The following is a 27,574-nucleotide window of genomic DNA, read 5'->3' on the forward strand; positions in this document are numbered from 1 at the left end:
ATTCTCAATCAGTACCCCGTTCCTGCCTTCTCCCCATACCTCCTGACTCTGCTATCCTTAAGAGCTCTATCTAGTTCTCTCTTGAATGCATTCAGAGAATTGGCCTCCACTGCCTTCTGAGGCAGAGAATTCCACAGATTCACAACTCTCTGACTGAAAAAGTTTTTCCTCATCTCAGTTCTAAATGGCCTACCCCTTATTCTTAAACTGTGGCCCCTTGTTCTAGACTCCCCCAACATTGGGAACATGTTTCCTGCCTCTAACGTGTCCAACCCGTTAATAATCTTATACATTTCGATAAGATCTTCATAATGATTTGCTCCATTGTTAACCTTTTTAAAATGCTTGAAAAAGACTGGCTTTAGCATGGCTGGTTGATTTGTCATGTGATTTTAAAATCTGATAACCAAGTTTGAGATGTGTATAAGCAGGAAATGGGTTGATTTAATTTTACAGACATAAATGAAGGGGTTCATACTACAAATGGGAGTCCTTACTAGAAATTCCAAACACCTGCAATACAAATTTCAGCCTGGTGATAATAATGATTTTAACGTTGTAGTGCACACCAGTGCTAATAAATAATATATCGTCCGTGCAGCACGACTTATACCTCCCTGTTGATGTGGACTTCTGTGCACAGATCTTTATAGCTGATATGTCTTATTAATGGTGGACATCAGGTTTGAATGGGCATAAACGGCACGGTAGCGCAGCGGTAGAGTTGCTGCTTTACAGCGAATGCAGCGCCGGAGACTCAGGTTCGATCCTGACTACGGGCGCTGCACTGTAAGGAGTTTGTACGTTCTCCCCGTGACCTACGTGGGTTTTCTCCGAGATCTTCGGTCTCCTCCCACACTCCAAAGACGTACAGGTATGTAGGTTAATTGGCTGGGTAAATGTAAAAATTGTCCCTAGTGGGTGTAGGATAGTGTTAATGTACGGGGATCGCTGGGCGGCACGGACTTGGAGGGCCGAAAAGGCCTGTTTCCGGCTGTATATATATGATATGATATGAAAACTAGGAATAGCCCAGACCTGACCCAACCATAGCTGTTCCATACCAGGCGTGAGCCAGTGTTTTCCTACCCCAACCTAATCTAACCTGACCATCGTCTCTCTGCATGCCTGCCTGCCCCTTAATACTGTCCTTTCCCTTCATTTTTCCAACTCAACATTGTCTACTTTTATCTACCTGCCAGCCTCTTTTTTCCCTCATCTTTCTCACTTATTCCCAGATTGCATGGTCTGAATTTTTCATGAGCAAATACAGCTGACCTAAACACGAAGCCAACACAGTGGGACCCTTTCAACCTTGTCCCAGGTAGTCACTGTATTATGTCCCACCTGAGAGGTTTGCTTTGTGCAAAGGTGCACATGGAAAGAGCTGCATGATTGCCCTATTCTGGGGGATAGGCAAGGTTTAGTTGGGGCCCTTGTTGCTGCTGTTCCTTGCGGTTGTAAGCCCTTGTAAGCCCTTGTAACCAAAGCTTCGTGTGAGTGTGAGGTTGAGATATTGAGGGAGGGAATTCTTGTGCTGAGATAGCTAAAGGCATGATTAACAAGACCAGTAAAGGCAATAGTCTTTTGAATATTTAACACCTTTGTGCATTTTAAATATGTTAATCTTCAAATCTTATGATCTGATTATTTTTTAATTAGTTGAACTAGGCATTAAAAAACACCAACTGGAAAATGTCAGTGAATATTTCAACTTCTATGTATGACATGTGGTTTGTTACCACTTTTTTTAATGAAAATCTTTTTAGAAATTACTAGACCAAGTGGACCCGTTGGGCCCAAACCCACTCCCTCCCTCCCTCCCTCCCTCCCTCCCTCCCTCCCTCCCTCCCTCCCTCCCTCCCTCCCTCCCTCCCTCCCTCCCTCCCTCCCTCCCTCCCTCCCTCCCTCCCTCCCTCCCTCCCTCCCTCCCTCCCTCCCTCCCTCCCTCCCTCCCTCCCTCCCTCCCTCCCTCCCTCCCTCCCTCCCTCCCTCCCTCCCTCCCTCCCTCCCTCCCTCCCTCCCTCCCTCCCTCCCTCTCCCTCTCCCTCTCCCTCTCCCCTTCCCCCTTCCCCCCAATCCATCCCCCTCAACCCCCCTTATCCACTCTCTCCTCCAACCCCCTCCCTCCCTCCCCCCTCCCTCCCTAGGAGATAGATTTAAACTTTAAAATGTGAATGACTTTAAAAATATAACACAGATTTCAATGAAACTTCTTCCGTTAGCACCAAAGGGACGACGGTGAGTAAGGTGGGCCTAAAACTGTCACGCTATCATGTACCGTTTTGTCTGTAGTTCAGGAACAAACAAACAAACGAGAGTTTTAGTATATAGATAACAACCCAATACACCAATACATCAAGTTGTTGGACTAGCAACCTTGAGACCTGGAACACAAATCCATAGATACAGGCTCAATTCCCATCATGGCACTTTAGAATCTGAATAAAGCATGTCTAATCAATAACCTCATGGCTAGACATATCGTTTACTCTTGTAATACAATCAAACCAAAGGATTAGTCCAAATTCAATGTCCTGTAGGGTATGCCATGAGACGCAGCAGATTGACCTAAAAACGAGCTGCCAACCTGGTTTACATCCACAATAAACACCAGAATCAGCAAGCAATATAATTCTGCTATCCTACAGACATTTGATCAGATCACATCTCTGCCGTCTCGTCATGTCCAACTACAAAGGATGATTAACAATTAAACGACTAATGGGAAAAGATTCTGAGAACAGTCCCAAGCTAAACAATGTCAGGACTAAAACCAAGTCTGGGTCATTTGATTGGTACTCCATCTACTACCTTAAGCATTAATTTCCTCCATTATCACTGCCCAGTGGCTACAGTATGTTATCTACAAAATGCGTTGCAATTACTCACCCAGGATTGTCCAACAGTTAGATAGAGCTCTTAAGGATAGCGGAGTCAGGGGGTATGGGGAGAGGGCATGAACGGGGTACTGATTGTGGATGATCAGCCATGATCACATTGAATGGCGGTGCTGGCTCGAAGGGCCGAATGGCCTACTCCTGCACCTATTGTGTATTGTCTATTGTCTATAACATGGCCTTCCAAACCCCCAACCCCCACCACACTGAAGGCAAGGCAGCAAGAGCACGTGTCAATACTTGCAAGTTCTCCCCTCCCTCCCACCTGTCTGAGGGCACGTACCATCCGATTCAGACATGTGTTGTCATTGCTGGTTCCAAATTCTAAAGCTCCCTATCCAACAGTATTGTGGAGGTACTTTCACTCGAGGGATTAGAACTTCGGGAAGGTAACCAAGTTATGGATGGTAAGGCAATCCAATGCAGTAAGCTGTAGAATGAAGCATGTTGTTGTACTTGTAACCTCACCACTGCTTCTATATTTGGTCAGGGGCTCACAGAACGTGTGGACCAGAAGTGCCCACTAATTAGCGAAAAACCAAGTATATATTTTTTACCTCTTGAGTGATATAGACACTTGGGAATCTCTGTAGAGCAGCCACAGCGATAGACGTCACAGAGTTTGTTTGGCCCTGGGTGTATTGCAACAAGACTGGGATCGTTTCTGGAAGCCGTGCATTCTTAAGTGCGAGGAGGTACATCTTCACGTCGGCCTCATCTTTAGCTGCATTCAGTCCCTCCAGAATCACTTTCTTGGCAATTTCAACTTCCTGGAACAGCAATAATTATAGGGAAGAGTGAAAGCATGTTCTGGGACCAGTGTGGTGTTTTGTCTAACTTTATAACCCTGTTATTCCATTTCCTCGCCTGCCTTAATGTTGGTCATTATAAAAATGGTGTCCAAGAGGCTTAGATCAGGACCATGATGGTCCACTCTCAATGATCTTGCCTGGTGTCCACTCTTTCTCTGTGACAATTGTCTGAGATGGGGCAACATAATGAAGCATTTAACCAAGGTGTGAAGACCTGATTCTTATACTTTTCTGCAGGAGGTTTTAGATTTTTAGATTTTAGATTTTTTTTGTTTTTAATTTAGATTTTTTTTGTTACTTGCCTAAAATAGTTGGGAAATTGTGACTTAGTTTTGTGGACGTTAATACTACATTTTCCCAATCTGGAAGTGGTTTAGACAAGAAAAATACGAGGAAAAATTACTACCATTGATTATATTGAATATTCAAACACAGTTTAAGATCAATTTCTATAACCTATTTACAGAAGTTATAAGTTTCCGGTTTAATTTCTTATAGAGACAGCGCAGAAACAAGCCCTTCAGCCCACTGAGTCCGTGCTGACCAGCGATCCCCGGACACTAACACTATCCTACGCACACTAGGGACAATTGACAATTTTTACTGAAGCCAATTAACTTACAAATCTGTACGTATTTGGAGTGTGGGAGGAAATCGGAGATCCTGGAGAAAACCCACGCAGGTCACGGGAAGAATGTACAAACTCTGTACAGACAGCACCCATAGTCACCACAGTGCTGCTCTGTAGCGTTCCCTGCCAGTTAAGTATAAGCAGGTTGCTCAAAGAAAATGTAGGAATTTTAGACATTTTAAGGCTGCACAATGGCGTAGCAGCAGAGTTGCTGCCTCACAGCGCCAGAGACCCGGGTTCAATCCCGACTACGGGTGCTGTCTGTATGGAGTTTGTACGTTCTCCCCCTGACCTGTGTAGGTTTTCTCCAAGATCTTCAGTTCCCTCCCACACTCCAAAGACGTACAAGTTTGTAGGTTAATTGGCTTGGTATAAATGTAAAACTGTCCCTGGTGTTTGTGTGGTAGTGTTAATGTGCGGGGATCGCTGGTCAGTGCGAACTTGGTGGGTCGAAGGGCCTGTTTCTGCGCTGTATCTCTAAACGAAACTAAACTAAACAGCCAAATGTGATGCCAGTGGGGAAATGACAAACTCCATCAAACAAGGAGCAGCTAAAGAACTGCCCTGGGGAATTAACAAGCTCATCGGGAAGGCTGGCTCTGTCCCGGGGGGCAGAGTTGGATTCATGGGAGGTGGTCTTGGAGGGAAGGATGCTGGGCAATATAGCTCACCCCCTCCATGACACACTGGTCAACCTGAGGAGCACCTTCAGCAACAGACTGGTTCCACCAAGATGCAGGACAGAACGCCACAGGAGATCCTTCATCCCTGTGGCTATCAAACTGTACAACTCCTCCCCCTTCTGTCGTGGGGTGGACTGAGACTGATAATGACCCCCCTCCCCACTCCCCAATTATTGCACATCCCCAATCCTTTCCACTCGTCACTTTAATTTCATGTTTTATGTATTTTGTGCTTAATGACCGTCGGCAGATCAATTTCCCTCATGGGATAAATAAAGTTCTATCGTATCGTATTGTATCGTGCTAAGGGATGGCTACATGAATCAGCTGCCGCCTCGTGCTTCCACCAACCTATGATGAAATCCAGGTTAAGTCTGATCCCAAATTGAAAATCAAAAGAACTGCAGCAACTGGCAATCTGAAATAAAAACTGAAAATGCAAGTCAAGAGCTTGTGACGAAAGAAAAACCACAGTTAAAGATTTAGGTCCACGACCATTCACCGAAGAAACCACAGAAAGACTCTTTGGAAACAAAATAAATATACCATCTCTTTTGCCTGACCTGCTGAGTTACTCCAGCATTTTGTGAATAATACCATCTCTTTTGACTGGTCACAATTGATGGGCTGTAAGGGTTAAACATGGAGAAAAAAAATTCACAGAACCTTCTCAATGATGGAAATATGCAGAGGCCAAGTGCAGAGTGGAGGAATGCACAGTTAGAATAGCCCACTTCTGCTGCTTAAGCGTCTGTCCCATCAGGAAAAAGCTATAGAAATGTGAAAACGCACACCTCCAGATTCACGGACAGTTTCTTCCCAGCTGCTTTCAGGCAACTGAATCATCCTACCACAACCAGAGAGCAGTCCTGAACTACTATCTTACCTCATTGGTGGCCCTCGGACTATCCTTGATAGGACGTTGCTGGCTTTACCTTGCACTAAAAGTTATTCCCTTATCATGCATCTGTACACTGTAAGTGGCTTGATTGTAATCATTTATTGCAGCCAACGCCAAGGCCCTGTGGGGGAGGACCACAGTCTAGGGTCCTTCCGCTGCTGGACATGAGGGGCAGGGTGTGGTTGAGAGAGACGCCCCTCCAAATAAGGGTTTCTGTGTAAATCTCTGTGTAAATTTGGAAATGAGTACCTGTATTGAACGTGTAACCTCCGGAAATGTCGGATGGGGTTGTTGAAAAGAAGATGTTTTGTAAATATTTATTACTTGAATAAAGTCTTTTTTGATATATAAAAAGAAAATTATTGTCTTTCTGTAGACTGGAGAGAGCGCAACAAAAGCTTTTCACTGTACCCTCTGCACATGTGACAATAAGCACCTATGGCAGAGTGTGGAGATTCTGCATAGAACTGATTAGCCACCTCATAACTGACAGAACTGGAAAGACAGACCTCCAGTTGTCTAAACGTTAATCTCAGAAATTTCCATTTGTCTTTTACGATACGATACGAAAGAACTTTAATTATCCCAGGAGGGAATTTAATCTGCCAACAGTCATAAAACACAAGGTACATGAAGCATGAAATCAAAGTGACGAATGGAAAGGATTGGGGAGGGGGGTGTTGGGGGGGGGGGGTTAGGAGGGGTGTTAGTTTACCTCATGACAGAAGGGCGGAGGAGTTGTACAGTTTGATAGCCACAGAGAAGGATCTCCTGTGGCGTTCTATACTGTATCTTGGTGGAACCAGTCTGTTGCTGAAGGTGCTCCTCAGGTTGACCAGTGTGTCATGGAGGGGGTGAGCTGTATTGTCGCAAGATGCTCTGCAGTTTTAGGAGCATCCTCCCCTCCAAGACCACCTCCCATGGATCCAACTCTGCCCCCAGGGATGGAGCCAGCCTTCCTGATGAGCTTGTTACTCCTGTTTTATGCTTACCTCCAGCTTAGCTGCACTCAGCTCAACAGCAAAATTGGAAGCAAATCAACTTCTGCTGCACAATTAAAGAGGTTATTATTCTACTTGTATTTGCCAAGAGATATAGTCTTAATTACTTACTTAATGTATTACAAAATGCTGGAGTAACTCAGCGGGTCAGGATGCATCTCAGGAGAGAAGGAATGGGTGACGTTTCAGGTCGAGACCAGTCTGAAGAAGGGTCTCGACGCGAAACGTCACCCATTCCTTCTCTCCTGAGATGCTGCCTGACTCACTGAGTTACTCCAGCATTTTGTGAAACCTTCGATCAGTACCAGCATCTGCAGTTATTTTCCGACACTACTTAATGTATTAAGTTTAATGTGAATTATTGACCTGCATCTTAGTACATTAATGGGGTAAACATATCAAAGTTACTAACCTGGAGTTTACACAGGTTTCTCAGACACATTTTGCCAACCACTGCTCCAATCACTGAAACGGTGGTTTCTTCTACTTCTCTGCTCGCAATCCTACTTTGAAGCTTTGCCTTTAAGGGAAACACATCAGTTAGATACAAAATTACAATGCTTGCCAGCGGCACGGTGGCGCAGTGGTAGAGTTGCCGCCTTACAGCACCAGAGACCCAGGTTCGATCCTGACTTCGGGTCTTTGGCTGTATGGAGTTTGTACGTTCTCCCCGTGATCTGTCTGGGATTTCCCCGGGAGTACCGGTTTCCTCCCACACTCCAAAGACATATAGGTTTGCAGGTTTGTAAATTGTTTCTAGTGTGTGATGAATAGTGTTAATGTGTGGGGATCACTGGTCGGCGCGGACTAGGTGGGCCAAAGGGCCTGTTTCTGCGCTGTAACTCTACACTAAACTCAGTTTAAATAAAGCAGGTTTTGAGCAGGTCTGTATGGAGCTTGTCTTGGTTCTCCAATTTCAACTTCAACTGAGAACAACCCTTGGTTTTCCAAAAACAAAGTCTCTGATCATTCGCTCGTCTTTCTCTGCTATCTGCAATCTCAATAAGTAAATTAATGTCATGCTTTTGGATTTAAGCACTAAGTGTTCATTTAAATTGAAAACTGCTTATCAGCAAGTATTTGATTAATTGATAAAGTTCATAACTCCAAGGTCTCGGTACAGAAGTATTATAGAGAAAGAGGTTAGTGCAGTAATTGGGCCACATTCATTAAACACTACAAATATTCTGCATTCTCTAATCGTTTCCTCAAATACATTTCTGTTTTTCATCATCCACGATTAGTAACATCCCTCACATATTGAAACCTTGATCTCTGGAATTTCCATTTGCTTCTTAACCTCCAACTCAGCTTTATACACTGTTAACTCAGTAAACAATCCACCCTTCAACACCCATTTTGCCCAAAATGGATGTGCGTGTAACATCTTACTTAAGGGACATAAGACTGGTAATACAGAGGCAACATTCAAGTCTCATCAAGAAAGCCACAGAATTTAAATGTATTTAAGGAATAAAATTAAAAGCTATTATCAGTAATATAAACTATAAAAATATTGATTATGACAAAATTTTTGTTTACAAATATCATTCATAAAGTTTTCTTACCATTGAAATTAAATTCATTGTTTGTTACTGACCATATTCCAAAACGAGTATTAGACCCAATAAAATGATAAGAAAAAGCCTATTGCTGTACAATGACCCATTGAGCCTGATGGCTTAGTGCTTTTCTATGTGACAAATCGGCAAGAAAGGGCATATGCAGTACATTATACATTGAAAATATTTCCATTCAGAATTTATGCATCTAAATTCGAGAAGGCAGGAACGGGGTATTGATTGAGAATGATCAGCCATGAACACATTGAATGGCGGTGCTGGCTCGAAGGGCCGAATGGCCTCCTCCTGCATCTATTGTCTATTGTCTACAGACCATAAATATAAAAAGATCACTCATAAATCCAAATGGAAATTCAAAAGAAACTTCTTCACCTGCTAAGTTTTTGAAAGTGAGATACTTGCCATCACATGCAATTGAGGCAAATAGCATAATGCATTCTCAGGGAAGCTGATTAGATGGGAAACACTATGAAGGAGTTGATGGTGGGGTTATTGATGACTGCAAGGAGCCTCATCAACTACATTGCTTTGCACCGAGATCAAATGAAGGCCCCAGTAAATTAATAAAGCACTTTGGCCTTTAAATATTGTCCACTTCAGAAAGCTTTACCAGTGCTCCATGGCAAAATAGCAGGCCTTTTTTTTTTACTATTGAAACATTTAGGATTTAGTGTATATAAGTGTATATAATGGTAACTGTATCTTTAAGAACTGGGTACCAGAATGGCGTGATTTGTGTGATGTGATATATTAATTATCTTATCAGTCTCATGAATATGTGCAAGTGTGCGCAGTGTACTTTTGTAAAATATAAAAGACCCACACTGGCAACAGCCTGTACTGAAAACCTATGCTTTGTTTTCTACCTACTTTACTGCCGTAATATCTTACAATTGAAACATTAGATTTTACCCCTGCGGCAAAAAATTATTTAAACACATTTATCTCGTATTGTGGGAATGGGATTTAATTCCGTGACGCATACGTACGTACCAACAATGTGTTCAAAAGCTCTTTAGATGGGTAGGAAGAGAAGGCAGCAGCGTACAAGAATGTCTTCACTTGAGAACTTTGTTTCTCTTTGGTGAAATCCAGATATTCTGAGAGTGCGCTCAAGGCTGATTCGGTCTGTGCTGCTGTGGCTGAATCGATCAGGAAGGAGCTGGAATATATCACAGGCAGTAAGAAGCCTTCCAATTTTGGAAATGTAGCCACCAGGCACAAATGGACTGACATTATAATATAATAATAATAAACATTTATTTTTTATAGCGCTTTTCCAAATGCTCAAAGACGCTTTACAAAAACAGTCAAGACATAAAAACAAACAGACAAACTATCCTGATGGAGAAGCGGCGAACAAATAGCGCCAGCGTCCTCTCACGTCAGGGTCCGGCAGTAAACAATAAAGAACACAAGACACACAATTACAATTTTTAACACAAACAGCCATCACAGTGATTGCTCCAGGCACACCCTCACTGTGATGGAAGGCAAAGAAAAGTCTTATCTCCTCCTCATTCTTCTCCCGTGGTGCCACGAGGCGATCGAGGCTCCCGACTTTTGAAGCCCCCACCGGGCGATGGAAAGTCCCAGGGCCGAGCCGAGCAGGCCGATGAAGGTCCTGAGCCCCCACCGGGCGATGGAAAGTGCCGCGGCCAGGCCACGCAGGGCGATGAGGGGCCTGCGAGCGGGTCAATCAAACCTCGCGCTTCGGGGTGGTCGAAGCTGCTACGGCTGGAGCTCCCGAAAGCCGGTCGCCAGCCAGGGACCTGCGAACACCCGATGTTGCGGTCTGCAGGGCCCACGGCCGAAGCCTCCGAGATGGTAAGTCCAGGCCCTGCGACCGGAGTCTTCAAGGTCGATCCCAGCTGGAGGCCGCCAACTCCACGGTGTTAGGCCGTAGCACGAATGGAGACACAACACGGTAAAGGTCGCATCTCCGTTGAGGAGGAGATTGGGGAAAAAAGGTTTCCCCCACCACCCCCCCCACATATACAGAGTTAAAAATAAATCAAAAGAAACATTTAAACGATAACAAAGACAAAAACAAAAAAAAGACAGAGAGACTGCCGGTGAGCCACAGCTGCAGAACACAGCCACGCCCTGAACATGAATCTGAATTCATGTAGAGGGTAGTGGCTATACGGAACGAGCTGCCCGAAGTAGTATTTGAGGCAGGTACAGTAACAACATTTCAGATACATTGGGACAGGTACATGGATAGGAAAGGTTTAGAGGAATACAGGCCAAACACAGGCAAATAGGACTAGCTTAGATAGGGCAATTTGGTCGACATGGATGAGTTGGGCCCAAGGACATGTTTCTGTGCTCTATGACTCTGACTCCGTATGAAACACTTCATCCTTTAGTATCCTAGCTGAACTTCCTCTTGTAACTAGAAAGAGTCATTTTTCCAACACCCCGATTTACATTGAGGCTCATGAGAGAATGGGAGAATGATTTCAGATCGGGATGGCACAGTGGCGCAGCAGCACAGTTGCTGCCTTACAGCGCCAGAGACCCAGGTTCGATCCTGACTACGGGTGCTTGTCTGTATGGAGTTTGTACGTGCTCCCCGTGACCTGCATGGGTTTTCTCCGGTATCCTCCGACACTTCAAAGACCCACAGGTTTGTAAGCTAATTGGCTTGGTATAATTGTAAATTGTCCCTTGTGTGTGTAGGATAACGTTAGTGTGCGGGGATCGCTGGTCGGCGCGGACTTGGTGGGCTGAAGGGCCTGTTTCCACGCTTTATCTCTAAACTAAACTCAACTAAACTAAAATGGGTTTCATCTGTCAAGAAGGAATTTTAGACTCTGAAACAAATGGACATTTATTGTAGCAAAAGGAAAAAGTGCGTTACTCACATCTCATTGTCAGCTGCCTTCTTCAGAAAATTTAGGATCTCTATCTTCTTTGCCTCTCTCAGTAGTTGAACAAAAGCGAGGAATACTTTGGCTGCAGATATTTTAGAAAGATCTTGCAGATTGTTTTTCTTATTGAGACTTTTCAAGTAGTCATTTGCCTAAAAGAAAAATAAAGCAACTTTTCATTCTGGATTCCACCCAAAGCTTCATAGCAGTTCAACTGAAGGAATCTAGAAATATTCAACAAAGGAAAAGGAAGCTTCTATATTAATGTGTAATCAATGCAATAAGTGATAGCCCTTGAACTACAGAATGGTTGATGAAAAGGTGATAATCTTGAGTGCGGTGAGTAAGCTAGATAAAAGATAAAACGACAGAGTAAAAATGTTAGAATTATTGAATAGGTCAATGGGGAAATATGAAGGTCAATCAGCATTTAGTGAAATAAAAATATAGTTTTTCAGGTGCATTCATTGGGATAGCGCACAGGTACACAATGTAATAATCTATCTACTATTGTCCTCGTTCCTGTTGGCTGATATCTATATTTTACATCGTATTTATATCATATTTTAAATAATTTGGGGGTTTGAGTTTTCAAAGCTGAATTATGGAAAGTAATCTTAAAAACTGGAACTGATATATGGCTGATATCCTTTGTTCCAACGGATTTTAAATTACTTTTTAACAAAAAATATATCAATCTTGGCTTTATAATTAACAATTAAAAATGTAACAGCCATCTTACAGTAGTTATTTTGTAACATAATTTCTAAAAGATCTAGCTGCAACCTATAGTCCTCAACAATAGAAATAGCTTTTCTTTCAGAACGAGTCAACCTGCTAGATTCTAAAGAATATCATTTTGGTCTCCTAATTTGAGGAAGGTCATTATTGCTATTGAGGGAGTACAGCGTAGGTTCAATAGACAATAGACAATAGGTGCAGGAGTAGGCCATTCGACCCTTCGAGCCAGCACCACCATTCAATGTGATCATTGCTGATCATTCTCAATCAGTACCCCGTTCCTGCCTTCTCCCCATACCCCCTGACTCCGCTATCCTTAAGAGCGCTATCTAGTTCACCAGGTTAATTCCCAGGATGGCCGGACTGACATATGATGACAGAACGGGTCGACTGGGCTTGTATTCATTGGAATTTAGAAGGATGAGAGGGGATCTTATAGAAACATATAAAATTCTGAATGGATTGGACAGGCTAGATGCAGGAAAAATGTTCCCCATGTTGGGGGAGTCCAGAACCAGGGGTTGCAGTTTAAGAATAAGGGGTAGGTCATTTAGGACGGAGATGAGGAAAAATGTCTTCAACCAGAGAGCTGTGCATCTGTGGAATTCTCTGCCACAGAAGGCAACGGAGGCCAATTCACTGGATGTTTTATAGAGAGTGTTCAATTTAACTCTTAGAGCTAAAGGAATCAAGGGATATGGGGAAAAAAGCAGGAACCGGGTACTGATTTTAGATGATCAGCCATGATCATATTGAATGGCGGTGCTGGCTCGAAGGGCCGAAAGGCCTACTCCTGTACCTATTTTTCCATGTTTCTAATCCTTGTTTACATAATCACTTTCTCATTTAGCACAGAATCTTGTAAATCCATACTGCACACTCTCCAAGGCTAATATATTTCTCGCAAAACATGTTACCTAGATTTAAAAAATAAGAATCTCTAGGATAGAGTGTCATGTTCAAGGCCAATATTTATTGGCAATCTCTAAATGGTGATGAGCCGCAACGTTTTACTGCTGAAATCTTTCTGATGAAGGGTCTCCCTCAGTGTTTTTGAGCAGGGAGCTCCAGTATTTACTGGGAATCATTGAAGGAGAATTAATATATTTCCAAATAAGGGAATGGGCGACCTGCATAAAACACTTTTAGGTGAGTGTCATTTTGATGTGCCGAGAGAGTTTGTCCTTCTGGTTGGTGGAGTTCATGGGTTTTGTAAATGGAGTCAAATTTACCTCAATGATGGCAGTAAAGTGTTCTGTTGTGTTTTTCAAAAATATTCATCTTTGGGATCTGCATTTATTGCCCATCCCGTGTTACCCTTGAGAAGGAGGCAAAGTATGGCATTGTTGAACTGCAGCAGCCTGACTGGAAAAGGTACTACCATAGTGCTGTTGGGCCAAGAATCCAGTACAAAATCCTCCTCATGACCTACAAAGCCCTCCATAACCTGGCCCCATCCTACCTGACTGACCTCCTCCACAGGCACACTCCCACCTGCACCCTCCGTTCTGCTGCTGCCAATCTCCTATCCCCCCACATCCGGACCAAACTCAGATCCTGGGGGGACAGGGCTTTCTCCATCGCTGCTCCCACCCTATGGAACTCACTCCCTCACACCGTCAGAGACTCCTCCACACTCACCACATTCAAAACATCACTGAAGTCTCACCTGTTCGGTACTGCCTTCAACCACTGAAGGTCACCCCACCTTCTGTCTCCTTTCTCTGTTTGTTTACTTATTTATCTATTTATTCACTTCCCTATGTTCTCTAAATCCCTGTAAAGCGTCTTTGAGTATATGAAAAGCGCTATATAAATGTAATGTATTATTATTATTATTAAGAAACAATTGAATTTGGACCAAATAAACATGATGAATCAGTGATACATTTCCAAGGTAGGATTAAGTACAACTGGAATGGTATTCTGCTGGTAGGGTTGCCAACTTTCTCATTCCCATATAAGGGACAAAAGGTGACATCACTGCCCCCGCGCCCCACGTGACCTCACCCAGCCAGCGGCCATGTGCTCCCGCTCCACCAATGGCGGCCGCCTGGGTCGGGAGGTGGGTTGCTACGCTGTAGGCCCAGGCCTACACTGTCCGGGCCTACAGCGGCCCCCAGGCCTACAGTGTCCTGGCCTACAGCGTCCCCCGGGCCTAATACGGGACAAGGGCGGACTCGTGTGGGACAACCGATTTAGCCCAATACACGGGATGTCCCGGCTAATATGTGACAGTTGGCAACCCTACCTGCTGATGATGCACTTGCAACCCATCTCTTTCTAGGTGGGAGAGTTCAGTTTAGTTTATTGTCACGTGTACCAAGGTAAAGTGAAACGCTTTTGTTGTGCTATCCAGTCAGCAGAAAGACAATACATGATTACAATTGAGCCATTACAGTGTACAGATACATGATAAAGGAATAACGTTTAGTTCCAGGTTAAGCCAGCAAAGACCCATCAAGGATAGTCCGAGGGTCACCAATGAGGTAGACAGTAGTTCAGGACTGCTCTCTGGTTGTGGTGGGATGATTCAGTTGCCTGATAACAGTCACTGAATCTGGAGGTGTTCACTTTCACACTTCTATACCTTTTGCCTGATGGGAGAGGGGAGAAGAGGGAGTGACCAGGATTGCAACTCATCCTTGATTATGCTGCTGGCCTTGTTGAGGCAGCGTGAGGTATGAATGGAGTCAATAGATGGGAGGTTGGTTTGTGTGATGGTCTGGGCAGTGTCCACAATTCGCTGCAAATTCTTGCGGCCTTGAATGGAGCTGTTCTCAAACCAAGCTGTGATGCATCCTGATAAAATGCTTTCAATGGTGCATCTGTAGAGATTGTTGAGAGTCGTAGGGGACATGCTGAACTTCCTCAGCCTTCTAAGGAAGCAGAAGCGTTTGAGTTTGAGAATTTAGCGGGTACTGTTGGAATAGTCTGAGCAAGTATTAGCAATGCATTTTATACATCATATGCATTGCAGCCACTCTGTAGGTAATGAATGTTAAGAGTACTGATGGGTGACAATCAGATGGACTGCTTTGGCCTGGAAAGTTGCTGGCACTGCACACATTTATGCAAGTGGAGAGTGTTCCATTGTACTCATGGGATGTGCCTTGTAAATGGTAGAAAGGGATGTCACAGTATACCCAGCAAGTTCTGATACAAACTGAAAATCGAGTTAGCTGAAATGATTGAATATATGTGGCTTGCTTTATCTGAATTTTATTATTAGTAAATGTATTTTGTAATGTTAATGTCTGTAACCTATTTTTCCCTGCTGAGCTGCTCGATTGGCTGGACATTTCCTCCAGCTCTGATCTGCATTTCACAGCTTTTACGTCACTTGGTTTGTTCTGTCCATCCTTCGTTAAACTATCGAAGAGATGACTTCATGTGTAGTTAGTAGACCAATGGCAACCCTGGTCTCAATTTATCAGAAATACTCCTTTCGACCTGTTCATTCCTCCCCCACCTTCTCTGCTATTTAAAACAAACTTGATTTCTCTCTTTTCCTATTCCATATAAGTTTGTCCTGAAATCCAAAATACATGCCCAAGATGTGCAGGAGGAATCTGTCAGTAATGGTGTTCCTTTGTTAATGCTGTTATTGCTCTTTTTTTAACAATTTAATATATTGTATTGAAATGGAGAGAAATCCTATCCTATGACATTGAGTCATAATTCAACAATATTTTTGAATTCAGATTTGTGATAATGTCTGTTGAATCGTATAATCAATCAGCCAAGTCTCCAGCTTTGCCTCCTAAAAGGGTAAAGTTTTCTCTACAAAATATGAAATAAACCAGGCTGTAGTTACATCCCAATGCAAGCACATAATTAACAGCCGTTTCAAAAATTGAATTGAAAATCATCCCAGAACTTCAAAAGTGTGAAAAAACCACCAAACAAGGTTCCAACATAATACTCCCACATGTAAAATGAAGATATCCACAGCATTAACTTTCCAAGTTGCAGATATGAAATAACAGCTCAGAAATTCATCTGTGAAGTTCAACCTACATCAAAGGGTTGTCGTGTCCCACAGAAAAATTGCGCAGTGCCCAAGGCCCAAGGTATTCTGTACTACTGAGTTACTAAAACAATTGCCTTTTGATTCCTCTTACCAAAGTGCATGACCTCAATTTCCATACATTTAGGGCGTCACGGTTGTGCAGAGGTAGTTGCTGCCTTACAGCGCCAGAGACTCGGGTTCAATCCCAACTATGGGTGCTGTCTGCATGGACTTTGTACACTCTCCCCGTGTCCACTGGAGGGATGTTCTCTGTGTAGCTCCCACTATTGTTTGCAAGAAAGCTCTCTGTAATAAGCCCAGTCTACGACTACCTGCACTTTGTGCATGTCCGCAACAATAGCAAATTCCCATTTAGCCTTCTCCTGCGGACTGAAAAAAATTAATTACATCTTCTGCCCATGAATTTAGAGGTTGCATGCCTTCCTCGTGTAGCAGTGAACAGAAAAACCGTGAGACGTGACAAAGATCAATGACAGCGGTTTGGAAGCTGTGACTGCCATAGACCTTGACTTTAACTGAGAGCAGTTAAGTTAAATGTGTACGGCTGCATGAGAGATTACAAGAGGTTCATGTTCATAAGTGATAGGAGCAGAATTAGGCCATTCGGCCCATCAAGTCTACTCCGCCATTCAATCATGGCTGATCTAACAACTCTTCCTCCTAACCCCATTCTCCTGCCTTCTCTCCTTAACCCTTGATATCCATAGTTACAGATCTCAATGAGTGCCATTGTGGTGACGCATAACATCAGAGATTTTTAGCAATGAACATGTTCCTCTAAACTCTAAGTTAAAAAGGACTTGTGCGATGAGCACTTCTCTGTACCTTCCACTAGGTTCCTCCAGCTGACTCATTACCTCCAATGCATATAACCTATCGCCAAGCACTCCAGCAAAAGACATGTAACTAAATCTAAACAAAAATTCCAGCAAAATTTAATTACTCTTATATTCAGCCTTCTTGCAGAATGATGTTATAAAATATTCTTAAATGCATGGACATGCTGTTTAGATGTATGTTGTGATTCTAATATTGCAGTTAAGGAGTGTGTCTGGTTTGGTACAACGTAAAAAGAAATATTCTGTACTGGGTGCTTTGAAAAATCAAAGCTATAGGTTCAGCTTGGTATATAAATCTTCTTTTTGATATAGAAACTCAGTATGAATTCATGCATGTATAAGGAAAATACAGAAATGCTAATCTTCACTTTCATCCTTCCTTGCTTGCTGTGCCTCTTTGCTAAGTTTCTGAACAATTTTTGGTCAGAAATGTAATCTGTTGAAAATGTACTCTCCATTTGCAAAGTGTATGGGTTTGTGGTCATCTGTGCAGTGTTCCTTTGCCACGAACGAAATTGTGTCATTTATTTTAAAAGTGGGTTAACACCAAATCGTAATAGCCTTGGTCTTTCCACACTGGCCTTGGATTCGTGCCAATGGTTTTGCCTTTGAGGTGAAACTGCGGTAAGAGATTGATGTCATGATTGAGAAGTGTTACAATCGCGTTTGTGCTCCTTGCCATCTGAGCTAACGTTCTGACTTTCAAGTAGCCTGGATATATCTATATACTAATACTCTCGTTTGTTTGTTTGTTTGTTACAGCCAAAACGATACATGATAGCGTGACAGTTTTAGGCCCACCTTACTCACCGTCGTCCCTTTGGTGCTAATGGAAGAAGTTTCATTGAAATCGGTTATATTTTAAAAGTTATTCATTTTAATCTATCTCCTAGGGAGGGAAGGGGGAGGGAGGGAGGGGGTGGAGGGGGGGGGAGGAGGGAGGATAAGGGGGGTTGAGGGGGATGGAGTGGGGGAGGGGAAGGGAGGGAGGGGGAGTGGGGGAGGGCGGGAGGGGGGAGGAGGAAGGGAAAGTGGGGTTGAGGGGAGGGGAGGAGGGAGGGGGGGAGTGGAGGAGGGAGGGGAAGGGGGTGGGGGAGGGGTGAGGCGAGGAGGGAGGGGAGGGAGGAGGGAGGGAGGTGGGGGGCAGGGGAGGGGGAGAGGAGGGGGGGGAGAGGGGAGAGGGGAGAGGGGAGTGGGGGAGGAGAGGGTGCTGCACCAACGCAGGAGAGGTTTGGGCCCAAGGAGTCCACTTGGTCTCTGCCTCAATCTCAATTTAATCTCACTGCCTTCTACTCTACTATTTACTTTCATCCCCAGCCAGCTGTCAAGCATCTATTGATTCACTTATTGACATATTTCCCCCTCTGTGACACACACTGGTCAACCTGAGGAGCACCTTCAGCAACAGACTGGTCTCACCAAGATGCAGCACAGAACGCCACAGGAGATCCTTCTTCCCTGTGGCTGTCAAACGGTACAACTCCTCCCCCTTCTGTCGTGAGGTAGACAGACTCCCCCCTCCCGACCCCCCCCCCCCCCCCCATTTTTCTACATCCCTCATCCTGGATATTTCCACTCAATAATTTACTTTCTTGTTTGTGCAATATTACATATGTGCTGTGCAATAACTGGTCACTTAAATTGCATTATTATTAGGATGCATATGACATTTTCAGTGCCTTATAACTGTACCTTTTGACTGGCGGCAGACCAATTTCCCTCGGGGATAAATAAAGGTGTATCATATCGTATTGTATCGTATAGTACATGCTTCTAGTGCCATGTGAGAACAATTGTGCATTTTTTCCAAGTGGTCTCTTGACTACCCTGCTCCCCTACCCCCTCCAAAACCGTGCCATAGTCGTTGCTCTACATTGGATGAGATTGCCCACTGAGTTTAAAGTTCTTTAAACATTTAAACATTTTTGTTCTCAAATTCCCCAAAAGATTATACTTCCTATTTTCTCCAGTGTTTCTCACTTTCTCCTGCATTGACCCTGCATGGAACCATCCCTGCCTCTTACACACCCACTTTCCATATCAGACCACCCATTGCCATCTGTGTCATAAGATGGTTAGACATAGACATAGAAAATAGGTGCAGGAGTAGGCCATTCGGCCCTTCGAGCCTGCACCGCCATTCAATATGATCATGGCTGATCATTCAGCTCAGTAGCCTGTACCTGCCTTCTCTCCATACCCCCTGATCCCTTTAGCAAAAAGGGCCACATCTAACTCCCTCTTAAATATAGCCAATGAACTGGCCTCAACTACCTTCTGTGGCAGAGAATTCCACAGACTCACCACTCTCTGTGTGAAGAAATGTTTTCTCATCTCGGTCCTAAAAGACTTCCCCCTTATCCTTAAGCTGTGACCCCTGGTTCTGGACTCCCCCAACATCGGGAACAATCTTCCCGCATCTAGCCTCTCCAACCCCTTAAGAATTTTATATGTTTCTATAAGATCCCCCCTCAGTCTTCTAAATTCCAGCGAGTACAAGCCCAGTCTATCCAGTCTTTCCTCATATGTAAGTCCCGCCATCCCAGGGATCAATCTGGTGAACCTTCTCTGTACTCCCTCTAAGGCTAGAATGTCCTTCCTCAGGTTAGGAGACCAAAACTGCACACAATACTCCAGGTGCGATCTCACCAAGGCCCTGTACAACTGCAGCAGAACCTCCCTGCTCCTAAACTCAAATCCTCTTGCTATGAATGCCAACATACCATTCGCTTTCTTCACTGCCTGCTGCACCTGCATGCTTGCTTTCAATGACTGGTGCACCATGACACCCAGGTCACGTTGCATCTCCCCTTCTCCCAACCGGTCACCATTCAGGTAATACTCTGCTTTCCTGTTCTTGCCGCCAAAGTGGATAACCTCACATTTATCCACATTATATTGCATCTGCCATGCATTTGCCCACTCGCCTAATCTATCTAAGTCACTCTGCAGCCTCCTAGCATCCTCCTCGCAGCTAACACTGCCACCCAGCTTCGTGTCATCCGCAAACTTAGAGATGTTGCATTCAATTCCCTCGTCCAAATCATTAATATACACTGTAAATAACTGGGGTCCCAGCACTGAGCCTTGCGGTACCCCACTAGTCACTGCCTGCCATTCCGAAAAGGACCCGTTTATTCCTACTCTTTGCTTCCTGTCCGCCAACCAGTTTTCTATCCACCTCAACACTGAACCCTCAATACCGTGTGCTTTAAGTTTGTACACCAATCTCCTATGTGGGACCTTGTCGAAGGCCTTCTGAAAGTCCAGATATAACACATCGACTGGTTCTCCCTTATCCACTCTACTAGTTACATCCTCGAAAAATTCTATAAGATTCGTCAGACATGATTTGCCTTTGGTAAATCCATGCTGACTTTGTCCGATGATATCACCACTTTCCAAATGTAATGCTATCACATCTTTAATAACTGACTCTAGCATTTTCCCCACCACCGATGTTAGGCTAACTGGTCTATAATTCCCCATTTTCTCTCTCCCTCCCTTTTTAAAAAGTGGGGTTACATTAGCTACCCTCCAGTCCTCAGGAACTACTCCAGAATCTAAAGAGTTTTGAAAAATTATCACTAATGCATCCACTATTTCTGAGGCTACTTCCTTAAGCACTCTGGGATGCAACCTATCTGGCCCTGGGGATTTATCTGCCTTTAATCCATTTAATTTACCTAACACTACTTCCCGACTAACCTGGATTTCCCTCAGTTCCTCCATCTCATTAGACCCCCGGTCCCCCGCTATTTCCGGCAGACGGTTTATGTCTTCCTTAGTGAAGACAGAACCAAAGTATTTGTTCAATTGGTCTGCCATCTCCTTGTTCCCTATGATCAATTCACCTGTTTCCGACTGCAAGGGACCTACATTTGCCTTAACTAATCTTTTCCTCTTGACATATCTATAAAAGCTTTTGCAGTCTGTTTTTATGTTCCTTGCCAGTTTTCCCTCATAATCTATTTTCCCTTTCCTAATTAAGCCCTTTGTCCTCCTCTGCTGGACTCTGAATTTCTCCCAGTCCTCTGGTATGCTACTTTTTCTGGCTAATCTGTATGCTTCATCTTTTGTTTTAATACTATCCTTGATTTCCCTTGTTAGCCACGGATGCACTACCTTTCCTGGTTTGTTCTTTTGCCAAATTGGGATGAACACTTGTTGTAGTTCATCCATGCGACCTTTAAATGCCTTCCATTGCATGTCCACCGTCAACCCTTTCAGCATCAATCGCCAGTCTATCTTGGACAATTCACACCTCATACCCTCAAAGTTACCTTTCTTTAAGTTCAGAACACTTGTTTCTGTATCGACTTTGTCACTCTCCATCCTAATGAAGAACTCTACCATATTATGATCACTCTTGCCCAAGGGGCCTCGCACAACAAGACTGCTAACTAACCCTTCCTCATTACTCAATACCCAGTCTAGAATGGCTTGTTCTCTCGTTGGTTCCTCGACATGTTGGTTTAGAAAACGATCTCTCAAACATTCCAAGAAATCCTCTTCCTCAGCACCCCTGCCAGTTTGGTTCACCCAATCTATATGTAGATTGAAGTCACCCATTATAACTGCTGCGCCTTTAGTGCATGCATTTCTAATTTCCTGCTTGATGCCATCCCCAACCTCTCTACTGCTGTTAGGTGGCCTGTACACAACTCCCACTAGCGTTTTCTGCCCCTTAGTGTTTCGTAGCTCTACCCATATCGATTCCACTTCCTCCAAGCTAATGTCCTTCCTTTCCACTGCTTTAATCTCCTCTCTAACCAGTAACGCTACCCCACCTCCTTTTCCTTTCTGTCTATCCCGCCTGAATATAGAATATCCCTGGATGTTGAGCTCCCAGCCTTGGTCATCCTGGAGCCATGTCTCCGTAATCCCAACTATATCATAATCATTAATAACTATCTCCACATTTAATTCATCCACCTTATTACGTATACTCCTTGCATTGAGACACAAAGCCTTCAGGCTTGTTTTTACAACTCTCTTACCCCTTGTACGATTATGTTGAAAAGTGGCCCTTTTTGATTTTTGCCCTGGATTTGTCTGCCTGCCACTTTTACTTTTCACCTTGCTACCTGTTGCTTCTACCCTCATTTTACACCCCTCTGTCTCTCTGCTCCAGCTCCCATCCCCCTGCCACATTAGTTTAAATCCTCCCCGACAGCACTAGCAAACACTCCCCCTAGGACATTGGTTCCATTCCAGCTCAGGTGCAGACCGTCCTGTTTGTACTGGTCCCACCTCTCCCAGAACTGGTTCCAATGTCCTAAAAATTTGAATCCCTCCCCCTTGCACCATTGATCTGGAATTACAATCTGGAATTTCCTTCCTAAATCTCTCGTATGTCATTTCTTACAATCTACTTCTTTAACCAAACAATAATGTTGCTGTCAAGCACATTGGGATATTTTGCAGCTTAGAAATGCAATAAAAATATAAGCTGTGGGGGAACACATCTTGGTACAAAAAGAATATTTGCAGCTTGCAAAGTACTCTTGTGAAAATAAACTGCAAGCAAAATTAGTATGAAGGAACTGCAGACACTGGTTTAAAATGAAGATGGACAACAAAAAAGCTGGAGTAACTCAACGGGTCAGACAGCATCTCTGGAGAAAAGGAATCGGTGACCTTTGAGGTCAGGGTCTCGACCTGAAACATCACCTATTCCTTTTCTCCAGAGATGCTGGCTGACCAACAAAATTATTATAATGGGCCTCTTCTGCTTTGAGCTTTCTTCTGGGAAAGCACAAATAAGAAGACATCACATTTTCAGCAGCACTCCACTTAAAATCGCTGAGTGTGCCAGTTATGTAAACGTTTGCATGTTAGTAAAGGTTTTAGGGGTGTTTCATCTTCACCTTCAATCTATTATAATTTTTACTGAGGAGGGAATAGGATATTTAAGCCAACAACGCATTTTGAATTGATTCATTAAGTTGGTCACACAATTCCATGAATCATAATAATTTAACCAGGAGTTCAAATTAAGGCAAATAAATTATTTGTGGTTAATGGGACATGGAAGGATGTGCTTGCATTTATTTTACATCTTTCATCTCCTTGGGAAATGGAATTCCATTATCTCTTCCTTGGCAGGAGCCCATGGATTTTTTTGTTGCCAAATATCTAATACTGGGAGAGATTTCAAGACTGTAAATGTTCAAGGATATTAGAAGGCATGAAATACAAAAGTATATATTTTTAAGTTTCCTTCCTCAATTGTAGTCTTGAAGTTAATATCTGGTACTTGTAATAATTATTTAATTTAGGTTGTGGCTATGAGTTGCAGCTTGATTATCGAATATTAGTTAATTTGCATTGCATTTCTACAACTTCTAAGCATATGACCTTGTCTGATATGATTGCCAAGAGATATTTTCCCATTGTACACTGCAGAAATGTTTATAGTTAAGTGATGGCAATGTACTTTTGCTTCCTCTGATCACTTCCTCTGTCGCTAAATAAAATATTAAAAAATAATAACCGGATTTTACCTTAATTTCACCACTTAGCACTACCCCTCAATTTCAGTTAATCGGTACATGGTTTTTGTCTATTACAATAAGTGGCAGGAGTTCATTTTGGCCTGTTGGTGACTCCACAAGGGATTCATCAAGAGTACACAGGGATATTGTGAGGAGGTTAAATCAGATGAAAGATACATTTTGTTTAAAGGTTCATCAGAACAAAGAGAGGTTTACCAAAAAAAGTTATTTTAAAAATGCTCTCATATACTACTTCCCCCACAGCTTATATAACTCTAGCACAGGCCGCAATCAAACTCTCAAACTCTCAAACCCTAAACTCTCTACTTCTCCTTCCTCTTTTAAGATCCCCCTTTAAATGTATCGTTTTGACCAAGCTCTCGTCACCCTGTTTAAATACATGTTTGTGTAATTCCATATTAATTGATTACATTCGTATGAAGCACCATGGCATGTTTTAACATTGATTTACTGTCCTAGTTTTAATTGATCTACTGTTCTAACTTTAATTAATCTGCTGTCCTAATTTTAATTACTCTAGCACAGGCCTTTATCAAACCGTTCCAACCCTAAACTCTTTACTTCTTCCTCTTTTAAGATACGCCTTTAAATTTATCTTTTTGAACAAGCTCTTGGAACCCTTTATTAATACATGTTTGTGTAATTCCATATTAGTTGATTACATTCGTATGAAGCTCCATTGGATGTTTTAACCTAGATATAAACTGTTATTGGAATATGATACAGCACATGAAGACATCTCATATAACATACAATGAACATATTTTGAAACATTACCGAGCCAGATAGTGCACCAGATCTGCTCACCCAATCTGTGATATTAATACACACTGTCATACTCACAGGTGTACAGTTCTTGCAGGGTATCTTCTCCAGAACTCCAGTCATGGATAAGGGTGTGAAGATCCCAAGATTTTGCAGTGTTTCCCAAAGACTTTCCCCGTAGAATGCTTTGGGTTGTAATTCTGAAGTCAAATAGTCAAGCTGCTGCCTAGTGTGAGAAATAGTTGCTTCACTCAGTTGAATCGAATAACTGCGAACTCCACCATTTCAGACATGAAATACAACAAACTTGAAAAAATTCAGCATCAAAAAATAAACAAGATGCCATTAGATTTAAACAGAAAAATTGATTAAATAGAGTAAATGCAAAATTAGTGATGCGTGCAGTCTTGATAAATTTGACGCATCTCCAATGACTCTTACTAATTTCTACAAATGCACTGTAGAAAGTATCTCATGAGAGAACATCACAATTTGGTTTGGTAACACTCTGCCCAAGACGCAAGGAATTGCACAGTTGTGAACGTAGCCCAGTCCATCACACAGACCAGTTTCCCACGACGCCCCATCTAAAATACATGCTACCTCAGAAAATTATCCAACATAAACAAGGACCACTCATACCCTGGTAACTCTCTCTTCTCCTCTCTGCCACCAGGCAGTAGATATAAAAACGGGAAAGCTTGTACCACCAGATTCAAGAACATTTTCCTCCCCTCTGTTAGCAGAATCTTGAATGTTACGGATGTATTTCCCAATCTTCCAATCAACCATGTTGCAGCCCTTTCACTTTTTTTAATCTGCACTTTCTCTGTAGCTGCGACATTATGTTCTACACTCTGTTTATCTTCTGTTTTGTACTTCCTGAAGCACTCATATATGGTATGATTTGGCTGGATAACATGCAAAACAAAGTTTTCCACTACATCGTGATGCATGTGGCAATATTAATAAACCATACCAAAACCACCATAATTTCTGTCATCTCTAAAAGGGATTCTACAATCTGACATATGCTCCCCTTCCTTCCTTTATTAGCACTTTTAGTTACCTGTTCCCTCATAACCCTCAGTCTGAAGAAGGGTCTCGACCCGAAACGTCACCCATTCCTTCTCTCCCGAGATGCTGCCTGACCCGCTGAGTTACTCCAGCATTTTGTGAATAAATACCTTTGATTTGTACCAGCATCTGCAGTTATTTTCTTATATAACCCTTTGCATCTTGTTCTTGCATCTCCATGAACCAAATCCCTTCTCATGCCACCTCACCACAAAACCACAGGAGATGCAACTCCTGCTCATGAGTCCATAAGTGATAGGAGTAGAATTAGGCCATTCGGCCCATTAAGTTTACTCCACCATTCAATTATCTATCTCCACCTATCTCCACCTATCTCGCCCTCCTAACCCTATTCTCCTCTGACACATGTACTAATCAAGATCCTTTGATCTTTTACCTCTACCCACCAGTCAGTAACATGGCCATTGTCAATTCACATACACTCCTTCCAATGAAGTGCATTGCATTCAGCGTTCACAGTGTGGTCTCTTCTACCTTCAAGAAACCAAGTGCAGACTGGGTGACATATTTACAGGACATTTATGTTCAATCCGAGCTTCCAGTTGCCCATCACATTAAATCTCTGCCCCATTCCCACTCTATGTTTGACCTCCGCCATTGCTCCTATGATGCCCAACATAAGCTCAGGAAACACATTTCATTTTCCCACCCTTGTAATTCTTCCCTGGTGAAAATTGGTGCAGTAGGCCGTTCGGCCCTTTGAGCCAGCACCGCCATTTAATATGATCATGGCTGATCATCCAGGAGATGCAACAGTACCCCGTTCCTGCTTTCTCCCCATATCCCTCGATTCAGTTAACCCGAAGAGCTATATCTAACTCTCTCTTGAATACATCGAAGTTTTGAAAGAGAGTGTTTCATTATTTCATTGAAACATTGTAATACTGCACTTGATCTTACTCTGTAATAATGTCGTAGAATCAAACCTGAAGGAAACGGGGTAGTTTGTCTCACTTCAACAGTGGTGCTCGAGCTATTTGATGACTAGGTTTAGAAATATACTGGGTTATATGCTTACTATTGGGATTCTAAATCATGTTTATGGTGGGTGAGCAATGGTTAAAAATAGTGCTGAATGGTAGAAACTGTATTCTGCATGAAAGTATATGCAGATGTATCTGTGTGTTATGTCATAAAAATGCTGCTTTAAATCTACAAGGAGAAGGTTATCTAACTTTGTTAATATTATTATTAAATCTGGGGGGGGTGTCGAGGGCAGAAGATGAGCCTTTTTTGCTTGAGCTTACATTGTGTGTGTATACATGTGTGTGTATGTGTCTCTATAATAAAAAGTATACACTGATATACATCTCTGTCAAAACAATGCAAAGATAAAGGGGCAGAAATACATGTTTATACAGTAAGTCTTTGCTGAACTAAAAGCATTGGCCAAGGTGTTCGAAGATTAGGAGAAAACTCTCCTAATCTTTGAACAGTGTCCTCAAATCTTTTACATCTATCCAGAAAAATGCAGCCCTTGACAACGAAAGAGAGCAATTCTATGCATTCTATATTCATTTATAATAAAAAACTTAAAATTTGGCAAACCTTGAGCTGATTTTGGCTCCAATTGTTGTTTGAAGATTGAGTTTGAATATATGACCCTCCTCGATGACAGCTGCTTTGATAACACCATTCTCCACGGAGTAAAGACCTTTGCATGTGGGTTGCCACTGAACTCCAAGAACCTTGAATGAAAGGTCAACATTTTTATCAAACATCTGTTTTAACATGGGTGAATGAAGGATTTTTAAACCTGAAACGCACATCGTATTGCAATATCCAACAGTATTTGTTTGGCATTGAAACAACTTAGTTGGGAGAATCTTTTGGTACAATCAACTAGATAAAGAGGATTCACCTCTCATACCTGGGTTCAAATGGGGTCAAGATCAATGACCTGTTTGCACTCTCAAACACGTGTATTTTGGGTGGCGGGGCCTGAAATAGGCCGAGGGATTTTCTCCGCCCGGCGGGGGCTTCAATGTCGGGAGCCACCACCGCCCCAACGTGCAGCGGCAGCGTTTTCACCCACCCCGAATCGCGGGGCTTGGGTCGGCCCGCTGCAGACCTTTCACCGTCCGGCACGGCCTGGAACGTGGCAACTTCAACAGCCTGACCGCGGGAGAAGACGGCAGGGGAAGAGAAAAGACATTCTGGCCTTCCATCACCGTGAGGAGGTGACCGGAGGAG

General features: G+C 43.1%; 1 protein-coding gene across 2 annotated transcripts in view; it reads right to left on the reverse strand.

The window, feature by feature from the left end:
• The window catches only part of LOC144610111 (microsomal triglyceride transfer protein-like), a 64,570-nt gene that overhangs the window by 12,542 nt on the left and 24,454 nt on the right, over positions 1-27,574 (reverse strand). For both annotated transcript variants that reach the window (XM_078428672.1, XM_078428671.1), the window contains exons 6-11: positions 26,930-27,069; positions 24,362-24,509; positions 11,382-11,539; positions 9,505-9,673; positions 7,341-7,448; positions 3,458-3,670 (exon numbers count right to left, since the gene is read on the reverse strand). In XM_078428672.1, coding sequence (XP_078284798.1) covers positions 3,458-3,670; positions 7,341-7,448; positions 9,505-9,673; positions 11,382-11,539; positions 24,362-24,509; positions 26,930-27,069 — 936 coding nt within the window. The remainder of the gene's footprint in view (positions 1-3,457; positions 3,671-7,340; positions 7,449-9,504; positions 9,674-11,381; positions 11,540-24,361; positions 24,510-26,929; positions 27,070-27,574) is intronic.

The sequence above is a fragment of the Rhinoraja longicauda genome, chromosome 35 (genome assembly GCF_053455715.1).
Source record: "Rhinoraja longicauda isolate Sanriku21f chromosome 35, sRhiLon1.1, whole genome shotgun sequence".
NCBI lineage: Eukaryota > Metazoa > Chordata > Chondrichthyes > Rajiformes > Arhynchobatidae > Rhinoraja > Rhinoraja longicauda.